The following is a 26,274-nucleotide window of genomic DNA, read 5'->3' as shown; positions in this document are numbered from 1 at the left end:
TACCAGCAGTGTGTGAGAGTTCCCTTCTCTCCACATCCTCTCCAACACATGTTGTTTCCTGTCTTGTTAATTATAGCCATTCTGATGGGTGTGAGGCGATATCTCATTGTAGTTTTGATTTGCATTTCCCTGACAGTTAATGATTTTGAACATCTTTTCATGTGTCTGTTGGCCATCTGTATATCTTCTTTGGAGAAATGTCTGTTCAGGTCTTTTGCCCCGTTTTTAATTGGGTTGTTAGTTTTTTTGTTGTTGAGACGCATGAGTTCTTTATTTATTTTGGAGATTAACCCCTTATCCGATGTATGGTTTGCAAATAAATTCTCCTGATTGTTAGGGTGTCTTTTCGTTTTGTTGATGGTTTCCTTTGCTGTGCATAAGCTTTTTAGTTTGATGTAGTCTCATTTGTTTATTTTTTCTATTGTTTCTCTTGCCTGGTCAGACATGGTTCTTGAAAATATGTTGCTAAGACCGATGTTGAAGAGCGTACTGCCTATGTTTTCTTCTAGAAGTTTCATAGTTTCAGGTCTTACATTCAAGTCTTTAATCCATTTTGAGTTAATTTTTGTGTATGGTGTAAGGTAAGGGTTTACTTTCATTTTTTTGCATGTAGCTGTCCAGTTTTCCCAACGCCATTTGTTGAAGAGACTTTCTTTTCCCCATTGTATTTTCTTGGCTCCTTTGTCAAAAGTTAGCTGTCCATAGATGTGTGGGTTTATTTCTGGGCTTTCAATTCTATTCCACTGATCTGTGTGCCTGTTTTTGTGCCAGTACCATGCTGTTTTGGTTACTATAGCTTTGTAGTATATTTTGAAATCAGGGAGTGTGATACCTCCAGCTTTGTTCTTTTTTCTCAGGATTCCTTTAGCTATTCAGGGTCTTTTGTTGTTCCATATAAATTTTAGGATTCTTTGTTCTTTTTCTGTGAAAAATGTTGTTGCAACTTTGATAGGGATTGCATTGAATCTATAGATGGCTTTAGGAAGTATGGACATCTTAACTATGTTAATTCTTCCAATCCAAGAGCACGGAATATCTTTCCATTTCTTTGTGTCTTCTCCAATTTCTTTCAGCAATGTTTTATAGTTTTCCGTGTACAGATCTTTCACCTCTTTGGTTAAGTTTATTCCTGGGTATTTTATTCGTTTTGTTGCAATTGTAAATGGGATTGTATTCTTAATTTCTCTTTCTGCTATTTCGTTGTTAGTGTATAGAGATTGCAACTTATTTTTGTATGTTGATTTTGTATCCTGCAACTTTATTGTATTCGTTTATTACTTCTTAAAGTTTTTTGGTGGATTCTTTAGGGTTTTCCCTATATAAAATCATGTCATCTGCAAATAGTGAGAGTTTCACTTCTTCCTTTCCAATTTGGATCCCTTTTATTTCTTTTTCTTGCCTGATTGCTCTGGCTAGGACTTCCAGTACTATGTTAAATAGGAGTCGTGACAGTGGGCATCCTTGTCTGGTTCCTGTTCTTAGAGGGTTAGCTTTCAGTCTTTCACCATTGATGATGATATTAGCTGTGGTTTTGTCATATATGGTCTTTATTATGTTGAGGTACTTTCCTTCTATACCCATTTTATTCAGAGATTTTATCATAAATGGATGCTGTATCTTGTCAAATGCTTTCTCTGCATCTATTGAGATGATCATGTGATTTTTATTCTTCATTTTATTAATGTGGTGTATTACGTTGATTGATTTGTGAATGTTGAACCATCCCTGCATACATGGAATAAATGCCAGTTGATCATGGTGTATAATCTTTTTAACGTATCGTTGTATGCGATTTGCTAGTATTTTGTCGAGGATTTTTGCATCGATATTCATCAGTGATATTGCCTGTAATTTTCTTTTTTTGTGTTGTCCTTGTCTGGTTTTGGTATCAGGGTAATGTTGGCTACGTAGAATGAGTTAGGGAGCTTCCCCCCCTCCTGAGGCCTTCTTATTAATCCTGTTCCCCAGCAGTATGGTGAATCTATTGTTCTGGGACAAGGATATGTTTCTGCCCTTCTCCCAGTTAAAGAGAGATTTTTCTGTTCCTTTCTCCTCGCTGTAATTGATCTTCATCTGTACCCAATGGTGACAGGGCTTATTGTCATTCCCACAATAAATAAAGACTTTTATTCCATAGGGGCAATCGAGGATGATGATTCCTCTGGAGCTTCATAACTGCTATCTCCTTCTCCTTCGACTCCACCATAAAGGAAGATTTCTCATCCTCTTCCCTGCCTCCAGTCTTTCTCATGAGAAATTTGAGAGAAGAATCTGCAAGTGGGTGTGAACTCCCCTTCTGTATGTGGTTCCCAAGTGTTGTATACTCTAATGTTACATCTCTTAAGGACAAAGTACAAGTCATAGGTAGTACTTTTTTTGTTGTTTACTAATGTACTCATTTAAAGCTATAAATTACCCTCTAAACACTGCTTTAGCTGTATCCTAAAATTTGATTTGTTTCATTACCATTCACTTCAAACTATTTTTTAATTTCTTTATGAATTCTTTGATCCATGTTTATTTACAAATATGCTGTTAAATTTCCAAATATTTTGCTTTATCTAGATAACTGATTGTACTTGATGTGTACTTCAACTCTGTTCTGGTCAAAGAGTGCATTGTATAATTTCAAACCTTCAAATTTATTAAGACTCAATATCGTTTTGGTCAGAGACTATATTCTACATAATGTTGATGATTTGACATTTATTTACATTTGTTTTAGGCCCCTGGATACGCTCTATCTTGGTGACTATTCCATGCTCACATGAGAAGAATATGTATTCTGCTTTCGTTGAATGTACTGTCCTATAATGCAGCGAAGTTTTGTTGACAGTTTTGTTATAATCTTATATGTACTTGCTGATTTTATTCTCTATTTTTCAATAAATTACTGAGAGCCAGGTTTTAAAATCTTCAACTATGTGGATTTTTGGATGTCTTTCTTTAGTTATGTCATTTTTCGCTTCATGTATTTTGAAACTGTTCTGAGTTGCACAGTGATTTAGTATTATGTGCTCTTCATGATTTGATCCTTTTTATCACTAAAAAATGTCCCTCTTTATGTCTAGAAATAATCTTTATCTTGAATTCTACTTTGCTATTAATATAGTCATAGCATCTTTCTTATGCTTAGAATCTGCATGGTATAACCACATCTTCTTAATTTCAACTTAATATATTTAAATACAAAGGGTTTTCTTGTAATATAATTGGCTATTCCTTTTTTATGGAGTCTGACAACCTCTGTAATTTTATTGGACTAAGTGCATTTACATTTAATAAAATTACTAAAGTGCTTTGATTAAATTATTGGTATTTGTTTCCTATTTATACAACTATTTTTTGTTCCTTTCTTCCTGCCTTTTTTTGGATGAATCAATTATTTATTTGTATTTAATTTTATCTGCTCTGAGAACTTTTTAGGCATTTCTCTTTCTGTTGTTTCATTGGTTGTTCTAAAAATTTCAATGTGTACTTTTAAGGTACCATAATTTGTATTAAAAATATACCACTTGCAGCAGAAAACGGCAAACTAAAATAGTATAATTCCATTTACCTCTTCTCCTATTTTTTGTGCTTTTAATATTTTACCTCTTTATGTGCTATGAAATTCACAGTACATTATTTATATTTTTGCTTTAAACAATCAATATTTAATATATATATGACATATTTTTAAACAGTGTTTTATATTTCTCTAGATATATAGACTTTGTATTGCTTCTTATTCCTTCACCAGAACCAGAGTTCCATTTAACATCATTTTTCTTCACTCTGAAAAGTCTTTTTCATTATTTCTTATGATACCAGTCTGCTCAGTATGAATTATCTGAGCTTTTGTCCTTCTGAAAATGTCTTTTCTTTGCCTTCAGTTATGAAGAATATATTTGCTGGAGAGAGTCTAGGTTAAGTTTATTTCCCCCTGTACTTTAAAGATGTTTATCCATTGTCCCCTGTCCTCCATTATTTATGTTGAAAAGTCAACTGCCATTTATATCCCAGCTCTCATGTCTGTAAAATATCTGTTTTGTCTGGCTGCTCCTGAGAGTTGCTGTTTACTACTCATTTTCAGTAGTTTCTCCTTTGGAGCAAATCTTAACCATGTCAGTAAGGATAGGGAAGAAAAGATAGGATTGGAATGTAGTGATAAATTGTCGTTTCCAAACTCTTTGTGGTTTTAGTGGGGACCTTTCACCTATGTGATGACAGGGTCTTCTGAGGATGATTAGTCTTTCCCCTCACACAAAGTCCCCTTTCTCTGAGAACAGCATGCCTTGTCCCACCCTGCCCAGTAGATTTCACTACCCCTAACCCTTACACACTTGCACTGTCTGCCCTCATTCTTGGCAATCAGGGTCCCACATTGAGCATGTGAAAGCTCAAACATCAATCTGCAACATACACCATCATGGGGTTAATTCTATCAGATAACCAACCACAGATCACACTTAGAAACCAGGACAAGAATAAGCTGATATGGTGCATTTTTTAACAAGATTTTTGGAAATACTGATTTTGATGTGCCTACTCTCTCCAACTTAACATTTATTTTGAAACAACATAGGCAATAATTTCATTCCCACAGTAAACTCATGCTTACCTGAGTAGCACTAACTCCATGAGTTGCCACACCTCTGGAAAGACTCCAATTAGCATCAAACCCACAGCTGCATTGCAGTACTGCTGTAACCATCTGCCTGCTGGTCTGAGGGGGAACAGCACACTCCAGGGTGCCCAGGGCCCCATGCTTGAGACTGCAGAACTAAACTCTCATTTTGCCTTTCATCTTTCTCTATGAAAGTTGCAGAGCATAACATGTTGACCTCTGATATGAAGGAAGTCAAAAATAGAATCTTCTCAGTGAAAGGCATCTGAGGGGAAAAAAAAACAAAAAACAACAACTGTAGAACAGTAGACTACTATTTTGAGTGCAAGGGCCAGAGGCCCTGCTACATTCTAATTGACATACTCTCAAATTAGATGTCTTTGCTGGATTATATAACTGCATTAATTCACCACTTCATCTTAAAATGAGTTCATTTTTGGTGAAAGATTCATGAAGGGATTAAATAGAAGTGACAACACAAAACTAAGCAAATCTCACAGTCCCAATTGCAATGCTCAAAACTCGGCCAAAGGGGAAAATATCATGTGGTTAATACCAACTACAGGCTCCCTTAATTGACCAGAGTTTTTTGAAAAAGTAGCTTTCTGTGTCTGGCTAGATGTTCATATTTTCTTCTACCCTCCTAGGAGATTTAGGAGGAAGTAAACAAGGATTAGGGGCTTTAGCACATTTTAAATATGTCAGGAGCCATTCTCTACCTATGGCTCAGTCTGGAAAAGTCAGGAACCAAGAAATTAAAAAGGATTTATGAGAAATCTTTTTATCATCCCTCCTGGACTTTATCTTCAAATGCATCTTTATTAAATCCCTGGTAAGACAAGGTGCTTTTTTCCACTTACTGGGCAAGGTGGATATGACTGAAATTAAGAGCAGGAGAAATACATCCAGCTTCAAATATACAGGAAGGAAACAGGCTAAGGCTTTTGGTAAATGCTTGAAAAGATTGTCCTGCCATTAGAGCTATAATTTAAGCAGAACTTTAAATTCAGTGAGAGCTCCTTGACCCACATTTGTGGTGGAGCTCATACAGCCCTACAAGCCAAAAAATTCTCATGAAGGGTCGCCAACAGTATCCTCTGCTGCCGTCAACTTCTGTGCGCACTTCAGCCAACACCAAAAAGGCAGCGAAGAGTCAAGATAATTTGCTTTTTGCCACTCTTATTTCAGGTACATGTAAGTTAAGGTACCTGTATTTTTTATCAATGTTTGTGGTCTTCATATCTTTTACTGCTAACAGGATGCTATCAGAAACCTATCACGGAGCTGAGCATGGTTTCATGCTTAGTTGCAGCATTGTAAAAGAAGTAACGCCACTCGTACCGTTTCACCATCTCAATTTAAAATACTTCAGTGACAAAGTGTCAGTAGTAAATATTTCTTGTGGGAAACATGGCTTGGAAATAGATTTTCAGTAAAAATTTCAGAGTTAGGAGAAAAGTTTACCGGAAATGTATAAATGTAATATGACTAAGGAGATGGTGATTATCAACCAATTATTCTTTCGATGTGGAGTTACTAGTCCTTCCACTTAAACATTAAAAGATTATAATCCCACCTTCTACATAAGAGATGGTTTTTTGAACCTATCAAAATGGAAAATCATTAATAGAACAACAGTAAATAGAACAAAGTTAAAATAGTCTTAGAAAATCATTTGAGTTTAGAAGTTCAAATATACAAAAAAAGGGACTTCAAAAGTAGAAGAAAATTGGTCTCAAATGAAATTTGCCTCAAATGTTTGGCTATCTTTCAAAAAAATAAAGCTACTTTGAACTGGCCTTTATCTTAATTAAATACGATCAGTTGCTATAAATAGCTAGTTGAACTTCTAAAAATTTCCTTTAAAATGAAAATTTATAAATTTAGTGAGGTTATTTTAAAATTTTAAACATTCAGGTCTGTATTAATCTTCCATGCACATTTACAAATGCATATAAATTCTCTTAAAGGGTTTATCCCTGAATAGGGAAAAATAGCTTAACTCCAATTTAAATGTAAAAGTTAAAAAAAATCAACATCTCATAGGAACATTTTCTAAATTAAAAACCCTTAAGTCTTAGAAAATATAAAACCTTATATTCTAAATATTACTTGGTCTGATTCTTATTCTGTGCTATGAATCAAGGCTTTATCCCGGGAACACAAATGCAAATAGAAATGAGTTTGCGATTTTGATATGGTTTAAAGATGAATGAAATCCAGGAAAAGGTTAAAAAATATGAGTATATTTTAGGTTCTAAAATGTTGAGGTCAAATAGCAGTTTTCAGAGGTAAATTCAAATTCCATTCAGGGGGCCTGCTTCCCACATTCCAGTTACAATCAATTCATTGCTTTCTGTTCTATGAAGCAATTCCTCCTAGTGTCATCCTAGGACAGAACATCCTTTCAGTGTATGAAGCCCTTGTCAGGAAGCATTCCCAAATTAACCCCACTTCTCCCATTCATATCCTCCTTCTGGGTTGACTCAATTTGCTCCAAAATGGCTTCCTGTAACAATGATTTACTTGGTGCAGATTATGTGCAATGCTTTTATAACTAGATTATAAAATCGCAAGAAATAATCCTCTCTCCACTATATCCAAATGCCACATCCTCCATAAAGCTTTCTCTGTTCATCTATTTGCAATTTCATCCTGCGGTTTTTTCATTCTCATATGTACTTTGCACCTCTTCCTAATGTACATTTCATTCTGCTGTGTGTTGTGGTTATTTGTTTGCATGTGTGGCCCATGTTTCTGAGTTTATACTTAATTGGAATCAAAATAACAAGAGTAAGCTATATTTTAACTGGTTCCTTTTTTTTAATCTACTAATTCCAATTCCAGACCTCTACAGCCTGCCCTCAATTATATCTGAAAGTACCAGTGGAGTAGTTCATGGGTGCTTATAAATGAGACCTCTGCTACTATATGATAGCTACCACGTGGCTTCCTCTTCCTCTCTGGCTTTTCTCCCATCAATCACAACAGATACTGACGTGTTAGAGGCTGCTCCATGTTTTCCAGAGTCCTCATTCTTGTATACTTGTGTTAACAGCTTTTTCAGTTTCTTCCTGTAGCCTCCTCTAAGTATGAGCTCAGAAATCAATTTGCTGAAATAGGCTAGAGAATCAGAATTGAGACAAGCACTCTGCTACTCTCTGGGTTCTATCACACACTCACAACTTTAATATCATTGTGTATATAGACTTCTGGAATTCTGTTTCAACTAGACCAAAGTTCAAGCCCAGCCATGTCTAAATTCAAGGAGTGAATATGGTTTATATGGAAGCTGGGACCTCTGATACACAACTCTATCCCACATAGCCTTTGAACTTGGTGAGAGTGATGACACTGTCTTCTGCTTCTCCATGTCTACCAGCAACCAATACAGTATTTGGCATATAGTGCATGTTGAATAAATCTAGGTTGAATAAATGCATTCTTTCCAATAACACTTAGTGTAAGATTATACACATAACAGATTCTTACTACATTTCTTTAATTTACACATAGACATAATAGTCGCACTATACAAAATGATGCTTTTTAGTTAGAAATTTCCATTTTAGGACAGGAAATAATAATTTTGTTATAAATACCGGAGATATGGTCTCAATACTGCAATTTTTTTTTTTTGTGAGGAAGATCCGCCCTGAGCTAACATCAGCCAATCCTCCTCTTTTTGCTGAGGAAGACTGGCCCTGGGCTAACATCCATGCCCATCTTCCTCCACTTTATATAGGACGCTGCCACAGCATGGCTTGGCAAGCAGTGCGTCGGTGCACGCCCGGGATCCGAACTGGCGAACCCCGGGCCGCCGCAGCAGAGCGCGCGCACTTAACTGCTTGCGCCACTGGGCCGGCCCCTCAATACTGCAATTTTGAAACCTGCATCACTCTCCAGTTATATTTTTTCTTTACTTTGCGTTTCAGTCAAAACTCTTGAAAAGTGAACTACATTTTCTGTCTCTTTGTCCTGAAATCCTATCCACTCCAAACCCCACTGTAATTTGTCTTGTGCCTTAACTACAACACGAGAATTGTGCTTGCTGAGGTCACCAAATCATTGTAACTGCTAAATCTAACACACAGGCTACATTCTTTGCCTTATTTGAGCCCTTTATAGGAGTTGACTAGGTTAACAATCCTTTCTTGAAAACATTTGTTTCTTGGCACACATGATTCTACATTCTCCTGTTTGTTTCCTATTCTTCTGGTCTCTGTCTCTTTATCTCCTTTGGAGGCTTCCCTTCTCTGCCCATTTACAGATTTTGATACTTTTGTCCTAGGTCCTTTTCCTCTTTCCAAATATTCTCATGGTTTCTATTAGCATGTATATGCTGAAAAATACAAAATCTCCAACCCAATTCTTTCTCTCTTCTGTAAGTCAGACATGGTTGTCCAACTGCTACTGGCACTTCAGGCATACCACATTTCTTTAAGCTACTCAAACATGCCATACTCTCTCTCCTACTAATTTTGCACATGATGTTTCTTAGGCCTGAGATGTGCTTACCCAGATAATTTTCACCTCCTTTCTCTCTTAGTTTGCTACCAAATAATGTGTCAGTTTTTAGTTTAGATGACTCTGTACCTATAAGTTTCTGAATTACTTTCAGTTCACAACCTATGCTGTGTTCTCTCTTGCTTTTGGGTCTTATAATATATATAAGGTATGATGTGAATTATACCAACTTTTTGGAACAAAAATAAATTCCATTTTTTTTAGTTCCCTAATTCAAATTAAATCTGGTTTAAACACCTATCCTGGCTACCGGGAAATTCAATCTCAGTCATTGTTTGAACCCCTTTTCTAACTACACTGGGTTTGCAATAATCCCAGGTTTACTTTGTGCTGAAAAATCATGAGAGGGGCCTTGATCTTAGTTATGGTGGTCATCCTAGAAATGCTCATTATCCAAATTCATATGGTCCATTTAACATGGAAAGCACCAATATTTCTATGATGAGAATGAGCAAAGGGATCTCCACCTTAGCTATCAAGGCCAAGAAGCTTAGTGCTCCTTCCTGACCACATGCTATGCTTCCCCCACTCCATCCATGTATCCATACACCACTTACTCAGAGGTTTCATCACCTCGCAGGAGTGCTGTACTAGAGTGAAACGTCAGTCCCCTAGCATTCATATAAACCCCAATCTCTGGGTCTATCTGTCTCTAAGAAAAGTTACCATCTCCCTCACAAGATTAGGGCCATTTATTTTCCCTTTACTCAAAGAACTAGCCTCTGTCCTCTCCTGTTCTGAAAACATTCATCATAACCCCTGTTAAAGGGCTAGACATACAAAGTCTCCTTAGTTTCCCCCAAAGGTGTGACTGGAGATGCATGTAGAGATACAGTGAGCTCAGTCGTGTATAAACCAATATGGGCCCTGTTCTTCCAGGGCTTGGGGGAGGAGGTGCTGTATTTTTCACTTGTCCTGGTATGTCCCCAGGAGCCAAGAAACCAATATGCCAATCACTCCCCACTCCCATGCACACACCCAATTGGTCACATTGCTAGACTGACTAACTTCTACTCATCTTTCAGGCCCCAGTTTTAAAGAATCTTCTTCCAATAACCCTTCCAGGATCTACAAAAAAGTTTGGCTTCTTTCTTGTGAGCTTCCATAACCCCCTGTACATCCTACATTATATACCGCTCTGTATTGAAACTGTCTGTTGGTTTGTCTATCTGTCCCATTAGAGCACGAGATTCATGAGGGCTAGGGCTGTTTCTGGTTCCCTAATAATCCTCAGCACTACCAAAACATCTAGCATATTAATCAAACACTTGACAAACTTCTCAGATGGCACATTACTGGATCACCTTTACATGGAGTCCATGATGAAGCCTTTATCAGTGACTTTTGACCAAGCACAATTTTAGATTTATATAAATAGAGAGGATCCACATTTCATTTGCCTACTTTCTCAATTTATCTATTGATATCTATTTTTCTCTCTCTCGTAGTTTCTCTGGTTCTGAATAAGCCCATTCTGCCTCTTTTTCTTTAGACAGAAAGGTCCCCAGATTTTACACCAGTCTCTAGAGGAATGGGGAGAAATTTTAAGGTGGGTTGTATGTCTGATCCCCCTTCACACTTCAACTTGACCCCTTTTCAACTAGGATGTAGTGGGAAAACAAAATTTTTTTCACTTGGCATTTTTCACAGGTCCCAGACCCCAATTACATGTCCTCACTCCACATACTTCTTGGAGAAACACAACCTTCAATACGCCTCCTACAGTCCTTTCAAGAATCTGCAGAATTAATACAAATCAAATCAAGCCATTGAAAACCTTGTGCTTAACCATTTTCCTGAGATCTATCTTAGAGTGGACAAATATTTATTCTACCCTTGATAAGCTACTAACTAGCTGTGACCTTTAGCAAAGTCATTGCAAATCTTTGATCATCAGTTTTCTCGTCTATGAGATAGGGACAATAATAGTACCTACCCCAAAGGATTGCTATGAGGATTAAATGAGATTATAACCAAAACTGAGCACTTAGCATAGACCTGGTACACAGTAACTAAGGCCAATAAAAGGTAATTATATAATTATTTTGCTCCAACTTTTTATTTCAAAGATACAGCCCACAAATTCCTCTTGAAGATTCCCAAGGTTAGAACTCAGTGACTGAGGCATTTAAAACAATAACCATAATTTACCCTTAAAGGAGTGACAGCAAATTCTCCAAAACATTTTTCTAGGAACTGGGATCTGAGAAGCAGGAGGCCCAAATAATTCCTTCTGGTCCAATAATGGGTTGTATCAACCATCTGCAAAGCTAAGAATGTATTTTTACTTGAAGTATTTTTACCTTAAATTCATGTAAACGAACAATAACTTTAATATATAATTTAGCACAGTAGTCAAGAAATAAGAGGATATGCCCAGTGAGTGATTTTAATTGTACTGGTCTTACAGTGAGACTTGGGGGGGAAATCATAAGTGCCCTTAACAAGAACCAATATAAAGGCTCTACAGTCAATCGTCTCAATTCCAGGATTCCCCTGTTTGCAAATATGCCCTCACTGTAGCTTGTCAGAGTCTGATCATATGTGATACTCTTGCAGATTCTCAAATAACTGTCACACATCAAAGGCCATACGTGGAAAGTGATCAAGAAGCCTTAATCAAGAATCAGGATTGATACAATGGCTATCTTTCATGGAGTGACTTTTATGAGCCAAGTAGGGTAACTGGGTTTTTATGGCCATTACCTCTAATCTTTATAACCCCATGACGTAGATATAATCATCACCATTTTACAGATGAGGAAACAGAGGCTCAAAGAGTTTCATAAGTTTCCCACAGTCATATGGCATGTAAGTGGCTAAGCCATAAAGTCAGGTCTGTCACTATAGCCATGCTCTTTCTAGCAGTCCACGTAGTTTCTTCCAGGAATCTCCCTATATTGGGACCATGTAGGCCTTATTTGATGGTGGCTGAAACTGCTCCTTCCAATGCAATCAAATCCTGATATAAAAACAAAAACAAAACAATAACAAAAGCACAAACAAGAATATTCAGAATATCTAAAAACTGCCTATGTTTATGTCAGAATTTTCTTTTTGCAAATACATTATTCACCAGTGCCACCTTTAAGATTTGTTATGCATTCTCCTCAGTAGCATTTAAGGGATTTTTGAACAGGAGCCTTATCCAAGTTGTCATCATTGCACCTCGATCCCCTCAAGCAAATGGTCACTTTGAAAGGATGGTACAGATGACCAAGGGGACTCTGCTAGGCTTCTAATCTCTGCACATCAATGGCAGAAATAGTCTTGTAATCGTGTTAATCAAGTGGCATCTCAGTACTTGTTTCAAACATTCTAAAGGAGACTTAGATGAGAACTTAAAACACAAACGTGAATGTTCCCTGGCTTGTGCTCTGATTGTGCTTACTCTTTCATTTTAACCAGAACAGCTGATTTGGGGGGAAGTAGATACTTTATCTCAGGTATTCTCAACTTCAATGTCAGTCCCTCAGAGAGGCCATCCCTGAACTACACATCTCCCTCGTTTAAAATAGTCCTCTCCTCCTCCAATAACTATAACATCAACTGGTTTTATTTTCGTGAAAGAACAATTGCTATGAGAAATTTTCTTTTTTGGTTTCTGTTTAATTTTATTTTATATTGCTTGGCTCTCCCTAATGAAACACGAGCTCCATCAGAACAATACCTTGTTTGTACACTTATTCACTGTCTTCCTAGTTCCTAAAAAGTTGCCTGGAACACAGTAGGAGCTCAATAAACAAGTGTTGATGGACTGGATGTGTGCAGAAGTTACAGAGCATGTGCTATAAGGTAGAGAGTACAGGAGCTGGGTGTGGCATTCCCAGGTTGAACAGTTCGCAAGGTCTTCCAGAAAGACTTGATATAAGCAAAACCATCAGAAGTGTATCCTCTAGAGCCATCTGGAAGTATTTTTTCAGACACATCTAAAGTCTACCTATGGCCACTAAGTGAAAGTTCTTTGTGGCCACCACAGCTGTTGAAGAAATCCTAGAACTTGTCCTCTCACTTTCAGAACACAAAAGTAGGCTGGCAGAAGGTTTAAAAGAAACTGTTAGCCAAAGGGGATAAGGTTCTGTATTTCTCAAGAGGCCTAGTACTTTAATTAATATGTCATCAAAAATAGTGCTTATCATATCTCAGACACGGGTTTGCATCCACAGTGAGCAAAAATGGACAAAACTGAAAGCTCAAAGCACTCTAATTGGCTTCCCGTACACCTCTTACCCTGGCATTCAAAATCCTATATGATCTGGCTTCTTCCTGCCTCTCTGACTTGATCTCCTAGAATCCCTTCTCACTCACTCCACTCCATATACACTGGCTTCCTTGTTAATCACTGAAAACACCAAGGTCTTTCCCAGTCTAAGCAAGTTGTACTTGCTTTTCCCTCTGCCTAGAAAGTACTCCCCTTACCTCTACCCTACACCACTCAGATTTTAACATGGCAAACTCCTCCATAATTCAAGTCTCTGTTCAAACATTACCTCACTGAAAGGTGGCACAGTTTATTAACTCGGTGTTAAGTAGCCATCTAATAATTCTCTATTATATTACCATCTTCTATTTCTATGCAAAATGTGCTGCTATTTGATATTTTTCTTAGTTATTTACGTATTTACTTGTTTATTGTCATCCTTCCCTACTAGAATGTGGGCTCTATGAGAGAAGGGACCTTGTCTGTCTGCCAGGGATCCTTTCTGACTGGTTTTCTGATATATCCTCAGTATCTGAAATGAGGCTTGGTACATGGTAGGTTCTCAACATATATTTGTTTAATGGAGAATGAGAAGACATTTATCAAACAATAAAACTGTTGGGGAGGGAAAAGTTTTCCTCTATGCTTCTAGGTTCTTCTTACAGGTCTAAGAATTAAATTGGCATGAGAATTAAATTGACATGAGACAGATTAACAGGAGAAAATAAAATATAGTTTCATACGTATGGGGGTTCCATAAGAATATGAGGCCCACCAGCAGTCAGGCAATTGAGGCTTATATGCCAGTTTGAGCTACAGAGAAGGGAGTAGGGGTTTGAGACATCAAAGGGGAGGAAGACAAGTCACAGGAAGATAGAGCAAATGTTTGGTAAAAAAATGTTTGCCATGCCAAATGAAGTCTTTCTTACACAAAACAAAGTTATCTTTGGTGATAGGGAGCCTGTATCAGGAAGGGAGCTATCTAAATTCTTTTGGGTAGTTAAAGGGGAGGTAAAAAAAAACTTCCTGAGTCTTCCATTTCTTAAAAATAATCAGCCTAAAATAATCCTCATGCCCAAGAGACACATTTTGGAACAGCAAAATTTGCTCCCCTACAATACCAATGAATATATAATTACAAATGTGCTAAGAAGGGCTATGAAGGAGAAATGCAGGGGGCTGAGATAAAGAAAAATATTGGTAAAATGGAGGATGGAAGGAAGCTACTTTAGGCAGAGGCATTAGTCAAGTGCTCTCTATGGACATGATAAATTGACATCTAATGGATGAGGAAGAGCCAGCCATGTGAAATGTGGTAGGAAGAGTTTTTGGTATTTTTTCCATTTATTTTTATTATGTTTATTTTTAACTTTTTGTTTTTAAACAATTATTGATTCACAGGAAGTTGCTAGATAGTACAGAGATGCCCTGTGTACCCTTCATCCAGTTTTCCCCAATGGTTACGTGGGGAAACTATAACTAGGAAATTGACAATGATACAACGTTTACATATAGTCCTGTGCCATTTTATCACATGTGTAGATTTGTGTAACCACTACCACAATCAAAATACAGAACTATTTCATCATCACAAAAGATCTCCCTTTATATTTGTTCCTGTCACTTTGATTTCCTACAGTTGTGTGCTGTGGTGATTTAGGGCAAGGTCAACACAAAATTGTTTCTGTCTCATAAAGGACTGTTTGTAGACAATGTATCCAACCATTCCTTGTTTAACCACTTCCAACAAGGCAGGATTTGCCAGGGGATTTTGAAAGCAAGTTATTCCCTTGGGTCAGAAAAACTGTGGCCCTAATCATTTACAAGATGTTCAAAATAGCATGGGTTAGAGTAATAATTCTATGCTTCGCATTCAATCCTTGCTGCCCTAAAACCAGCAGTCTTTCTCCACTACAAGGTCAGATGTAAATTGTTTCTCCTCTGTGCAAAACAAATAGATTTTCATAAAACCTACCCTGAAAGTGTGCTAAGAGAACTAATTCCATTTGGAGTACTAGCTTCTGCCTTCAGAACACCTAAATTTTTCTATCTGTTTTATTATTTTTTTTCTTTTTCTACCACAGTCTCATCTAAAGATTGAATTAAAAAAGACTTTAGACGCACCTGATTTTTCTTGCTTGGTCTACACAGATCACCTCATTACCAAGTTTTGGGTTTTTTCCCTTGCTAACAATGCTTGTAATTCTACTAAGCTTGGGGACTAAAACCAGCAAAGGGGTACCTTCCATGAGATGGTTACTTACCTGACAATTCTCACTTATTGTCACCCCACACAGCCTCCTTGTCCCTAGAGAAAATGTAAGCAACGTTCCCCATGAACAATGCTTCTGAAGCTCTGGGCAGCTGCTCTCTTTCAGAGACTCTAAAAAACATGAAATTATGTCACCAAAAGCAGTTCATTGCCAGTGGACCAGCTGCTGTTTTGTGAGGAAAGATTTATCAGAGGGTTGAATGCTGAGAATAACCTCAAGTATGAGGACATTGTAATTATGAATTCCAAATGGAAGAATTCACAACCAAAGATATCATCACAACAGAATGCATCTGAATCTGTGTCCTCTGCTCCCCTAGGATTAAATATCACTATAACCCAAATAGGCAATTTATCTGCAGTGTCAGCCTTAAAAAAACTGTATTGAGTATCCTTGATTTTTCCCAAGTTAAAATTCAGGGGAACACACACACACATTCACTTTTAGAATTTCAGGACAGATGTAAAATGCATATAAGCAAAAATTTCTCATCATAAAGTTCAAAAATCACTTCTCTGACAATTTTATACATTACACATTGTTAGTAAGTGTTCTAAAATTCTGTGTATCAGTGAGATTCCTAGTTGTCATTGGAAAGGCTGCATTAAATAAGGATTAGCACACAACGCATCAACAGTGATATGTCATTGAAGTTCCAGTGGAAAGGTCCAATATTCTACTGCATTTTTGGCAGAATTAACCACCTTTACATCTGACATTAAAAATTCATCAGTTCTCACAGGTAAATAGGAATAATTTGATCACTTAAAGCTATCTGCACCATATGATACTAACTTTTATAATCATCTTTCTAAGAGTAGTAAGAAGCTTTCATTGAAACACAAGCCATATATTTCACCTGAATTTTGCTTTTTCTTCTCGTTCTTTGTTGTTATATTCTCTCACAGAGCTTTTTCTTTTCTAGTTCCTTTTTACATAAACTTCCACCAATATTCAGTTAGTTGTTAGCTATATCCTTTCCTTTCTTCTCATTCTTGGGCAATTTCATCCACTGTTGTGTTTTAAGTACCATATATGTGGTGATGATTCCCAAATATTCATTTCTAGCCTCCCTCATTCCTTTGAATTCCAGACTCAAACACTCAACTATCAGCTGCACTTTTTATTCACGTATCCAGTGATCATGAAAATTCATCTCCAAACCATAATTCATCTCCACAACCACCATGACTTTCCCCAATTACTGAGCTCCTTAGAGCCATAAATAATGTTACTGTCAAAGCAGATTACAATTTCTCATCCTCAACTCTACATATACATGCAGTCAGCAAACAAATCCTCTGGATTCTCTTGATCTGCACTTCTTTCCTTTCTTCAAAGCCACTTCTCAAATTCAGACTCGACGCCTCTCCTGGCAAATTACAATTGTCCCCTAACTTTCTACTTCTGGTCTCTCTTTACACTTTCATTCTTTACACTGCTTTTTGATTTGTCTTCTTTAAACACAGATCTGATCAAGCTGCAGTTGTGTTCTTTTTTTTTTAATGCTCCTTAGTGCACTTTGTCTAATGCAAAACCTCATACAGTATAATCCCAATGTATCTTTTGAGCTTTATTTCTCTTCTAGTCATATTGATCTATTTGCCATGAATGGGGAAAAAAGCCTCAATTCTTCTAATTTGGACCTTAGCTCCAGCTCTTCCTACAGTCTGGAATTCTATACTCCCACAACAGTGCTTTGACAGTTGTAGTCCTATTTATCTTAGAAGTCACAACTGAAATGTTTCCTCCTCCAAAAAATCATCCTATATCCCCCAATAACACATAATCTCTCACTTTTTTATATAATGTCTTTACAACTTGGTTAAAGAAGCTTTTTATTAATTATTTTTAAAAATTCATTTAATAAGTTTTTTGAGTTACTACTATGTGTGAGGCACAAGGGTTGCCCTGGTGCACAATACAGACCAGCTCCCTACCCATAGGAGTCTGACACTCTATCAGTGAGATAAATAAAGAAGGAGCCCAGTTCAGAAGATCCTACCATGTTGCAAAGTGCTATGACTTGGGTAAGAGGAGGGGACAACTTTAGATCAGACCATTAGGAAAAGTCTTCCTGAGGAAATGACATTGAGCTGAGACCTGAATGATGAGCAGAAGCTGGCCATATGAAAGTAGGAATAAAAAGCATTTCAGATAGAGGCAAGAGCAAGTAAAAATCCCTGAAGGTGAGAAAAAGTATTTGAGGGCCAGAAAAGCACTACATACTTGAATGCAGTGAGTTGATATTTGCATGTTTACTATGTGCAAGGTGCTGAAGAAAACACAGATGTTTTTCTCTCAAGGGGTGTCAGTATAACAGACCAGACTAAAACTGATCCAACAATAATACAAATACATATTAAAATTTTGATAAGTGCTATAAAGGAAATGTAAAGGAGGGCACTTTGATGAGCTTGTGAGGTAGCAAAATGGAGATTTCCAGCAAATTGTCACATCTGTGGAGGTCAGAGGAGAATCTTCAGAGGCTGAAGATATTAGTCAGTCCTCAATACATAGATGAGTAATTGAAGTTTAGATTTAATAAAGGGCTCAAGGCTAAGACCTGAGGAAACCCAACATTAATAATCAGATTATTAATCTAACATTAATAACAAATAAGAATCAGATAAACCCACCAAAGAGTAAGACAAGGATAAGACAGAGAGCTAGGAGGAAAACCAGAGTACCAGAAGCTAAGAGAAGTAAGAGCTTTAACAAAGAGGGAGTTAAGAACTTCAGCTAATGCTGTTGAAATGTCAACTAACAAGAGATTTGAAAAGTATCTACTGGACTGTGCAACAAGGAAGTCATTGGTAAAGCTTAGATAAATCAGTATTGGTGGAGCGGTGGGGACAGGAGAGAAACTGGAGGGAGTTAAGGAGAAATGGGAGGTAATGAAGTGGAGGCATGATGTATAGACACTTCTTCCAGGAGCTTGGCTGTAAGCAGTAGTAGAGAATTGGTAATTAGAATAGCCTTAATTAAAGTGATCCCAATATCATTTGGGTAGTTATTGATTTAAACCTCATTTTTGTCCTGTTAATTATGTGTTTTTAGATTGCCACCATTATTTTTATTTTCAATCACTATCAAACAAGCAGGTTAGACTCAAGGAATTTTTAAAGGCCTTGAGTTACTATTCAAAGGTCACACAGCTTAGAAGTAGCAGAACTGAGGCTGAAGGCCATGGCTTCTGATTGCAAGTTGAGTGCACTACATGCTACCTCCAGTCAAAACCTGCATTCTAAATTCGTCCCTGAAGTATAACGAGGTAGGCTATCTTGGAGGGAATTGTTCAACAACCTCTCAGTGAAGGTTAACTTTGACTTGAGAGGAAATTTCCCTATTTTGCAGTGGTTTCAAATGAGATCTAGCACGCAGACACCTGAAGGCACCTGCTCTCAAGCACAGATTTTCACTAATAGCCCCACACCTGGGACTTTCATTACCCTCAGATACACACATGCACATAATTTGTTTCAGGACATAAATAGTTATATTTTCTTTGGGAATTTGCTTTGTGATATACACACATACACATATACAGATTAAAAATTATAACAATAATAAATTGTCCATAATCACATTTGTAATTGTTTCTGGTGCTCTAAATTCACTATAGAGAAACATCTGTGTGTCCCCACCTTACAGAATGGAAGAGCTGGAATGGACCACAGAGATCTTGCTGCCCAACACTGTCCTTTAATGATGCCAAACCATCTTGCATGGATCCATGGTAGAAAACACATTACTGTAAAATACTTTTAAAAGTCCCATTTATTGGAAGAAAAGACTACTATGGATTGCTAGTTCCCCCCCAAGTCTTTTTCCCACTTCTTGGATGCTATTATCAGTATTGTGGGATCTACATCATTGTCTGTAGCCCTGCTATACATGCTAATTAGGGAGAAGTCTCCCAAGTAATTACTTTCATAGTATTTATCTGTAAACATGCTCCCATTTCTAAGTATTTTTAGTGAATTATAATGAAAAATTCTTTAATTACAAAGTTACATTAAAACCTTAAGCAGAGCTAGCCATGATGGCGTAGTGGTTCAAGTTCGGCACACTCCGCATGGCGGCCCAGGTTCGGTTCCCGGGCGCAGAACCACACCACTCATTTGTCAGTAGCCATGCTGTGGTGCTGGCTCACAAAGAAGAACCAGAAGAATTTACAACTATACGCAACTATGTACCGGGGCTTTGGGGGGTTGGGGGGAAGGAAGAAAAAAAAAGGAGGAAGATTGGCAACAGATCTTAGGGCGAATCTTCCCCTGCAAAAAAACAAAACAAAAACCTTAAGCAGAAAGTATGACAGAAACACAGATTAAACTTTGGATAGCCTGTATATAGACACCAAGAAGTAAAACGAGGATCTTTGTCTGAGAAATCCGTTTAACTTACCATCTTTACCATTTTATTCCTTATTCAAGGGTCAATATGCAGCCACTTCCTGACACTTTCAGAGTATACTGATTGCCCCTTTGCTGCTGTGTTTACATTATGAGAATCCCCTGGACTCCACTACATGTGCCAAGCCTTGGACATGGCAAGGCATGTTCTCTCTCAGCACCACGTCAGTGAGTATATCACGTATCCTCTCTATTGCCACCAGGATCACCAGCACACTACTTCTTTATGGCTGGTTAAGCACAAAGGTATTTGCCCCTCTGTTTTCCCTTCCTCTTTGCGTGTATGCGCACATACAAAAATAAGTCATTTAAATGCACCAAGGTGGGGTTTGGGATAAACATAAGGCTTCTTACACAATAACAGATTACATTATAAGAATACATTTTGAAGAAAGTTTTTAACCACATAGAATGTATGGAACCTCAGTTCTGGAGAAAATTAGCTGTGTGAAATCTATCCACACTTTAAAAAGTACCTATAGGTTATGCCTAACAGGGAAACTTCTAATAGAAGGAGTTGTGGGCTTTGAAAATTGTCTTTTTAAGATGGCAAGCCAACTACAATAAAAATACATCTCTGATTAGGAATTATGGGCCAAAAGTAATACTTAAAAAGCTTGTCTTTCCTGACCACAGTAGAGATGATTAATAAAAGGCCGAGGACATCAACAATTAAATTACTGTCAGTGAAGTAAAGAAAGTTTCATTACAAAATGCAACAAGGGCAAAGGATAGTGTTGGGTTTCTGGCTTACAGAAGAGAAAATAATATATCTAAATGCAATTAGGTCCAGGCTCTGGGAAGAAGAAAGCAGGGATAGATCCCTCCATGCCACTGTGTGAGAGGATTTGTTAGACAAGGGAGGAAGACACTGCTGTTCCCTTTTGTGTATATCAAAGAGAACTTTCCAGTTCAGGTTTGTCACTGAGCCTCAGAGCACAAGTAAAAATGAGGGGCTTGTCCTTTTGTATTCCCTTACTGTCCTAAAGTCAGTTATGCATCAAGCTACTAGACATGAAGATGCATTCGGATACCTTTTATTTTCTTATCTTTTCTCCTTGAGAAAGTGCTTGCAATGATAACCAATTGATGTGTTCAACTGGCTTTGTCCTTACCGCTTTTCCACGGAAAAAAATTATAAGTATTTATTGACACCTACTACATGACCAAGATTATTTGGTAATAGACTTAGCACATTATTTTATAATAATCTCCCACCTTTCGGGAAGATCTACACATGGTGATTTTTTCCCTTCAAGGCATTGGGCAGAGAAATCTCCTTGAACAAGACAGACACAGCAATGCATATTTTGGAGCATTTCTTAAAGAACATCCAAGATAAGTAATCATGGATATATCGAATTTTCACACTGTGAATATTCACCTTTGTCGTTATGCACAGAGTGAGGTGAGGCAGATACTACAAAATCTCTAGGTTTGGCCAATAGATGTCAACTCTTAAAAATAACAACAGCAAAATAACAACAGCAAAATTAATATGCAGTCACTATGTCTTATTTTACTTATTTGCTGAAGTAGTAAAAGTGTATTTGCTAACAACTGACATTTAACTAATGTATTCTAGAACATTTTTTAAAAAGATAAATAGATTTGGGAGGAAACAAAATTCTGTTAACTTTTAATTAATGACAGAAGTAATTAATTATACTTCAATGAAGTTCCACAACTTCTTACCAATAAAGATAATATAGCAGGAACCCCAGTAGTGGATTCACAACACATACAACGCTGATATAAACTGTGGTCAGCTCAGGAAAAGAATATGGAAGATATTTTTGGAAGGCTCTATTTTGGAGCTATCTGAATGAATCACACACACGTCATATTGACCAAAAAAAGGCAAGTTGCAGAACACATATAATTAGATACTGTTTTTATGGAGTTTAAAAATGTACAAAACAATGTGATATATTTCTTAGGAATCAATAAATATGTAGTAAAAGTATAAAGAGTAACAACACAATAATAAAACACCAAAATCAGTATAGTGGACATTTCTGTGGGAGATGGGGGTAATTGGTACAGGGAATTTAACTGAATTGGCTTTTGTTTCCTAACTTGAGTTTAGATACATGAGTATTTGTTGTCTTCATAGGTGTATGTCATTAAATGTGCTATTACAAGTTATTTTCAAAATGTACACAAAAGTAGAGGTGCTAGTTAAACAAACTGCTGTATACTCATCTTGTGTATCCAACAATTATCAAAATGTTGCCATATTTGCTTCATCTATCTTTGTTCTTCTTTTCTTTTCTAAAATGTATTTTAAAGCAAATCCCAAACATGTTATTTTATGTCCACATGCTGCAGTATACATATCTAAAAAAATATGAGCTTTTAATAAACATAACAATGCCATCACTGCTAGTAACTGAAATAATAATTCCTTAGTGGCATGTATACCTAAAGACTATAAAAAATACTTCCCCTAATTGTATCAAGCCCCCGGTTTTTTTTTTTTCACAGTTAATTTGTTCAAATCAGGATCTACAAAACGTCCACACATGACATTTAGTTGTTAGATCTCTAGTCTCTTTTAATCTAGGGCATTCCTCCCTGCCATTTATCTTTTCATGCTATTGACCTGTTGCCGTAACTGGGTCAGTTCCTCCATGCTGTTTATTCTTCATTCTTTTTGTATGTCTTGAATATTGCATGCTTCTTAAAATATTTAAGACACTATTATGTTGAAAAGGTTAAGTATGGCATTCACACGGTTGTTGGTATTTTGAGGCATGGTGAGACGATAGAAATGGAGAAAAGTTGATTGTCTCGCACTATGCACTCTGTCTGTTTCAGAAGATGTGCCTGGATCTTCTTTGACTAAGGAAAACACTGTGTGGTGAGAGGGCATGTGCTTAGACATTAATAGACAAGAGATGCTTCACCCAGAAGCACCAAATAGTGGAAATTCGAAAGAAATGGCACTTTATGAATAGCAGATCCTCTACTTGTCCTTTTTCTACTGATAAATAATCTTTTGATATTGACAGAAAGAAAAGACTTATTTAATTTAAATTCAGCAAATATTACTTAACACGTAGTATATGCAAGGCATTGTTATATATTGGGGGTCAGATACCAAGAGGATGATGATTATTTAATAATTAATAACAATAGCTGACATTTATATGAAAAATTAACTAGATATCATAATTCAATCTAATCCTCCAAATAACCCTATGAGATACCATTGCATTTCCTATTATTCAAATGAGGCTCAGAGAGGTTAAGCAATCTGCCAAGGGTCTCGCAGCTGATAAGTGGTTGAAAAAGAATTATAGCTGAAATTTGAACTCTGGTTCCAAAACAGAGACTTTTAAACACTATACTACACTATACTGCCTCAAATATAAATGCAATTCTCATGTGGACTAGAATAACTAGGACCCCCTGCCTTGCAGCAATCTGCTTAATTTGGTCCAAACTTCAATTTAATCCCTACTGCCCGTCAAAAGCCCATTCTCTCTTTCCTGTGGTTTCGTGTGGTTTATTTCCATATGCCTCCCTGACTTAGATTCTCTGATATTTGCAGTTTTTATCAACTATATTTGAATGGCTATATATCTTTCAGTATTTCATGTACTCTGTTTAGGTTTTTGTCTACATTTTTCTTCCTATACCTACCCTATCCCTCTTCACTTGGGGAATGAAATAGATATAGATGATATAGACATAGATACAAATACACATGTAAGCATTTTCCATTGAGTTCCTATCACTGAGTTTCTTTTTGTCAAAAATAAGTAAGCTTGGCCAGAGTAAGGAGGTAGGGTTTATAGAGGAAAAACACTTGAATGGAGTCAGAAGCCCTGGCCTTTAGTACTGGACCTGCCAGTGTCTGTTAGACCTTGGAAACTTCACCTGAATGTTGGTTTCCTTATGAATAAAGTAGGAAAATTAGAATTCCTGCCAAGGCTGTTGCAAAGGTCTGTGAGGAGACACACTTTGAAGAATTCTAAGCTATGAAGTGTTGCATAATTTTGAAGCAAATAAAAAGAGGAGAGCTTAACCACTCTAACCAAACTTCTAGCAACTCTGCATTCACATATCTCAATTGTATCCCTGGAGGCTCACCTCTGGTTCATATCAGTTGGTAGCAGTAAATCAATACCATTTCTCACTCTTTTGACTGGGAATAGTGAAATTTCTGCTTTAAGAGAGCTAGAAGTAGGATTATCACGTAGATACTATTAGCTGGCAGCACCTCTCATTAACCTCCAGACAAGAATTGGTGTATTTCTCACATTCTACATTAATTTCCCCAACTAATTTACTTACATTTCCTTGAAAACATTGATGCCAGCATCGATATTATATATATATAATGAACATTTTATATATATATATTTTATATATATATATATAATACATATATTTTAATTTATATATATATATTCAGGTAAATTGAACATACATATATATATATAAATTCAGGTAAATTCAGATAAAAATATATATTATATATATATATTTGATATATATATATTTATTTAGGTAAATTGAGCGAATGTCAAATTGGAAAATAGAATGTACAAGGAAAGCTTTAATAATAGCATTTACAAGGCTTTTTTTTTTTTTTTTTTTCTTTTCAGGCACTAGAAGGTGCTATCATTTTTATCCTAAATTGCCTGTAAACAAAGCAGTTTCAAATCTCAGGATCTAAATTGACAGTATTGTACTAATATGCTTTTTTCTTTATCAATTTCCTTGAGATGTAATTTATATAAAATACAGTACACTCATTTTGTACATTTTAAGTGTACAATATGATGAGATTTGTCAAATACACCTGCACAATCACCACCACAATCAAGATACAGAACATTTCCATCAGCCTAAAAAGTTCCCTCCTGAGCCTTTGTGGTCAATTCCATCTCCTGACCCATGGCCCAGGCAACCAGTGATCTGATTTCTGTGACTACAGATTAATTTTGTCTTTTAGAATTTCGTATAAATGGAGTCATACCGTATGTCACATTCTGTGACTGGCTTCTGCATTTAGCCTAACGTTTTTGAGATTCATTCATGTCGTTGTATCAGTAGTTTCTTTCTTCCACTATTATATTCCATTTTTCACATACATCATAAGTAGTTTTTCTATTCACCTATTGATGCTTCTTGAGTTGTTTCCACTTATTAACTATTATGAATAAAGCTTACATGAGCATTCATTTACAAGGCTCTGTATGGACATAAGTAAGCTTCATATCTCTTGGATAAATGCTTACGAGTGAAGTTGCTGATTCACAGGAAAGTATGAGTAGTCTTTTAAGAAAATGCCAGACTTTTTAAAAGTAATTATACCATTTTGTGCTCCCATCAACAATGTCTGAGAATTCTCGTCACTCTATATCTTCTCTAATATCTAGCATTTTTAGTGTTTTTAATTCTAGCCATTCTGGTAGGTGTGTCATGGTATCCCATCATGGTTTTTAATGCATTTTATTAATGACAAATGAACATCTTTTCATATGCTTAGTGGCCATTCATATATCTTCTTATGAAGTATCTGTTTAAATAATTATCTATTTTTATCTGGTTCCTCATCAGCTTATTATTGAATTGTGTTAGTTATATATTCTGTATATTACTACATTGTTAGATATAAATATTTTGCTTTTGTTTCATACTAAATATTGTCTACTCTAATGTAGAATTTAATAGTTTTTGATTTTATGCTTAGGTATATCATACATTTCAAGTTGAGTTTTGTGTATATGGTGAGGTAAGGATCAAGTATGTTTTTTCAGATGGATCTCAAGTTGTTCTAGCATCATTTATTGAAAAGGCTACCATTTCCCATTGGCACCTTGGTTGAAAATCAACTGAACATATGTGTCTGGGTTTATTTCTAAACTTTCTATTCTGTTCATTTTTAACTATAGTCATCTTTACACCAATTAATAAATCATCTTGATGATTGTAGTTTGATAGTAATTCTTTTTTTTTAATAATTTTATTTATTTAATTTTCCCCCAAAGCCCCAGTAGATAGTTGTATGTCATAGCTGCACATCCTTCTAGTTGTTGTATGTGGGACGCAGCCTCAGCATGGCCGGAGAAGCGGTGTGTTGGTGCACACCTTGTATCCGAACCCGGGACGCCAGTAGTGGAGCGTGTGCACTTAACCGCTAAGCCACGGGGCTGGCCCATGATAGTAATTCTTGAAATCAGGCAGAATAGTGCTCCAATTTGGTCGTCCCTTTGAAATGTTGTTTAGGCCATT

At 36.5% G+C, this 26,274-nt stretch overlaps 1 protein-coding gene across 30 annotated transcripts in view; it reads right to left on the bottom strand.

The window, feature by feature from the left end:
• Window positions 1-26,274, bottom strand: part of LOC147911734 (uncharacterized) — a 101,382-nt gene that overhangs the window by 39,357 nt on the left and 35,751 nt on the right. For 27 of the 30 annotated variants that reach the window (XR_015550517.1, XR_015550511.1, XR_015550512.1 and 24 more), the window contains 4 exons: window positions 15,602-15,720; window positions 11,843-12,098; window positions 11,288-11,406; window positions 4,604-4,874 (listed from right to left, as the gene is read on the bottom strand). Coding sequence is in view for 2 of the 30 variants with exons in the window: in XM_087427052.1 (XP_087283178.1) it covers window positions 4,659-4,874; window positions 15,602-15,720 (335 nt within the window). In the remaining 28 variants the exon portion in view is untranslated. The remainder of the gene's footprint in view (window positions 1-4,603; window positions 4,875-11,287; window positions 11,407-11,842; window positions 12,099-15,601; window positions 15,721-26,274) is intronic. The other 3 variants (XM_087427052.1, XM_087427053.1, XR_015550513.1) reach the window with 2 other exon arrangements.

Source organism: Ceratotherium simum, chromosome X (assembly GCF_057802395.1).
Source record: "Ceratotherium simum simum isolate JZ-2026a chromosome X, ASM5780239v1, whole genome shotgun sequence".
Taxonomy (NCBI): domain Eukaryota; kingdom Metazoa; phylum Chordata; class Mammalia; order Perissodactyla; family Rhinocerotidae; genus Ceratotherium; species Ceratotherium simum.
This window is presented reverse-complemented; position numbering and strand designations above follow the sequence as displayed.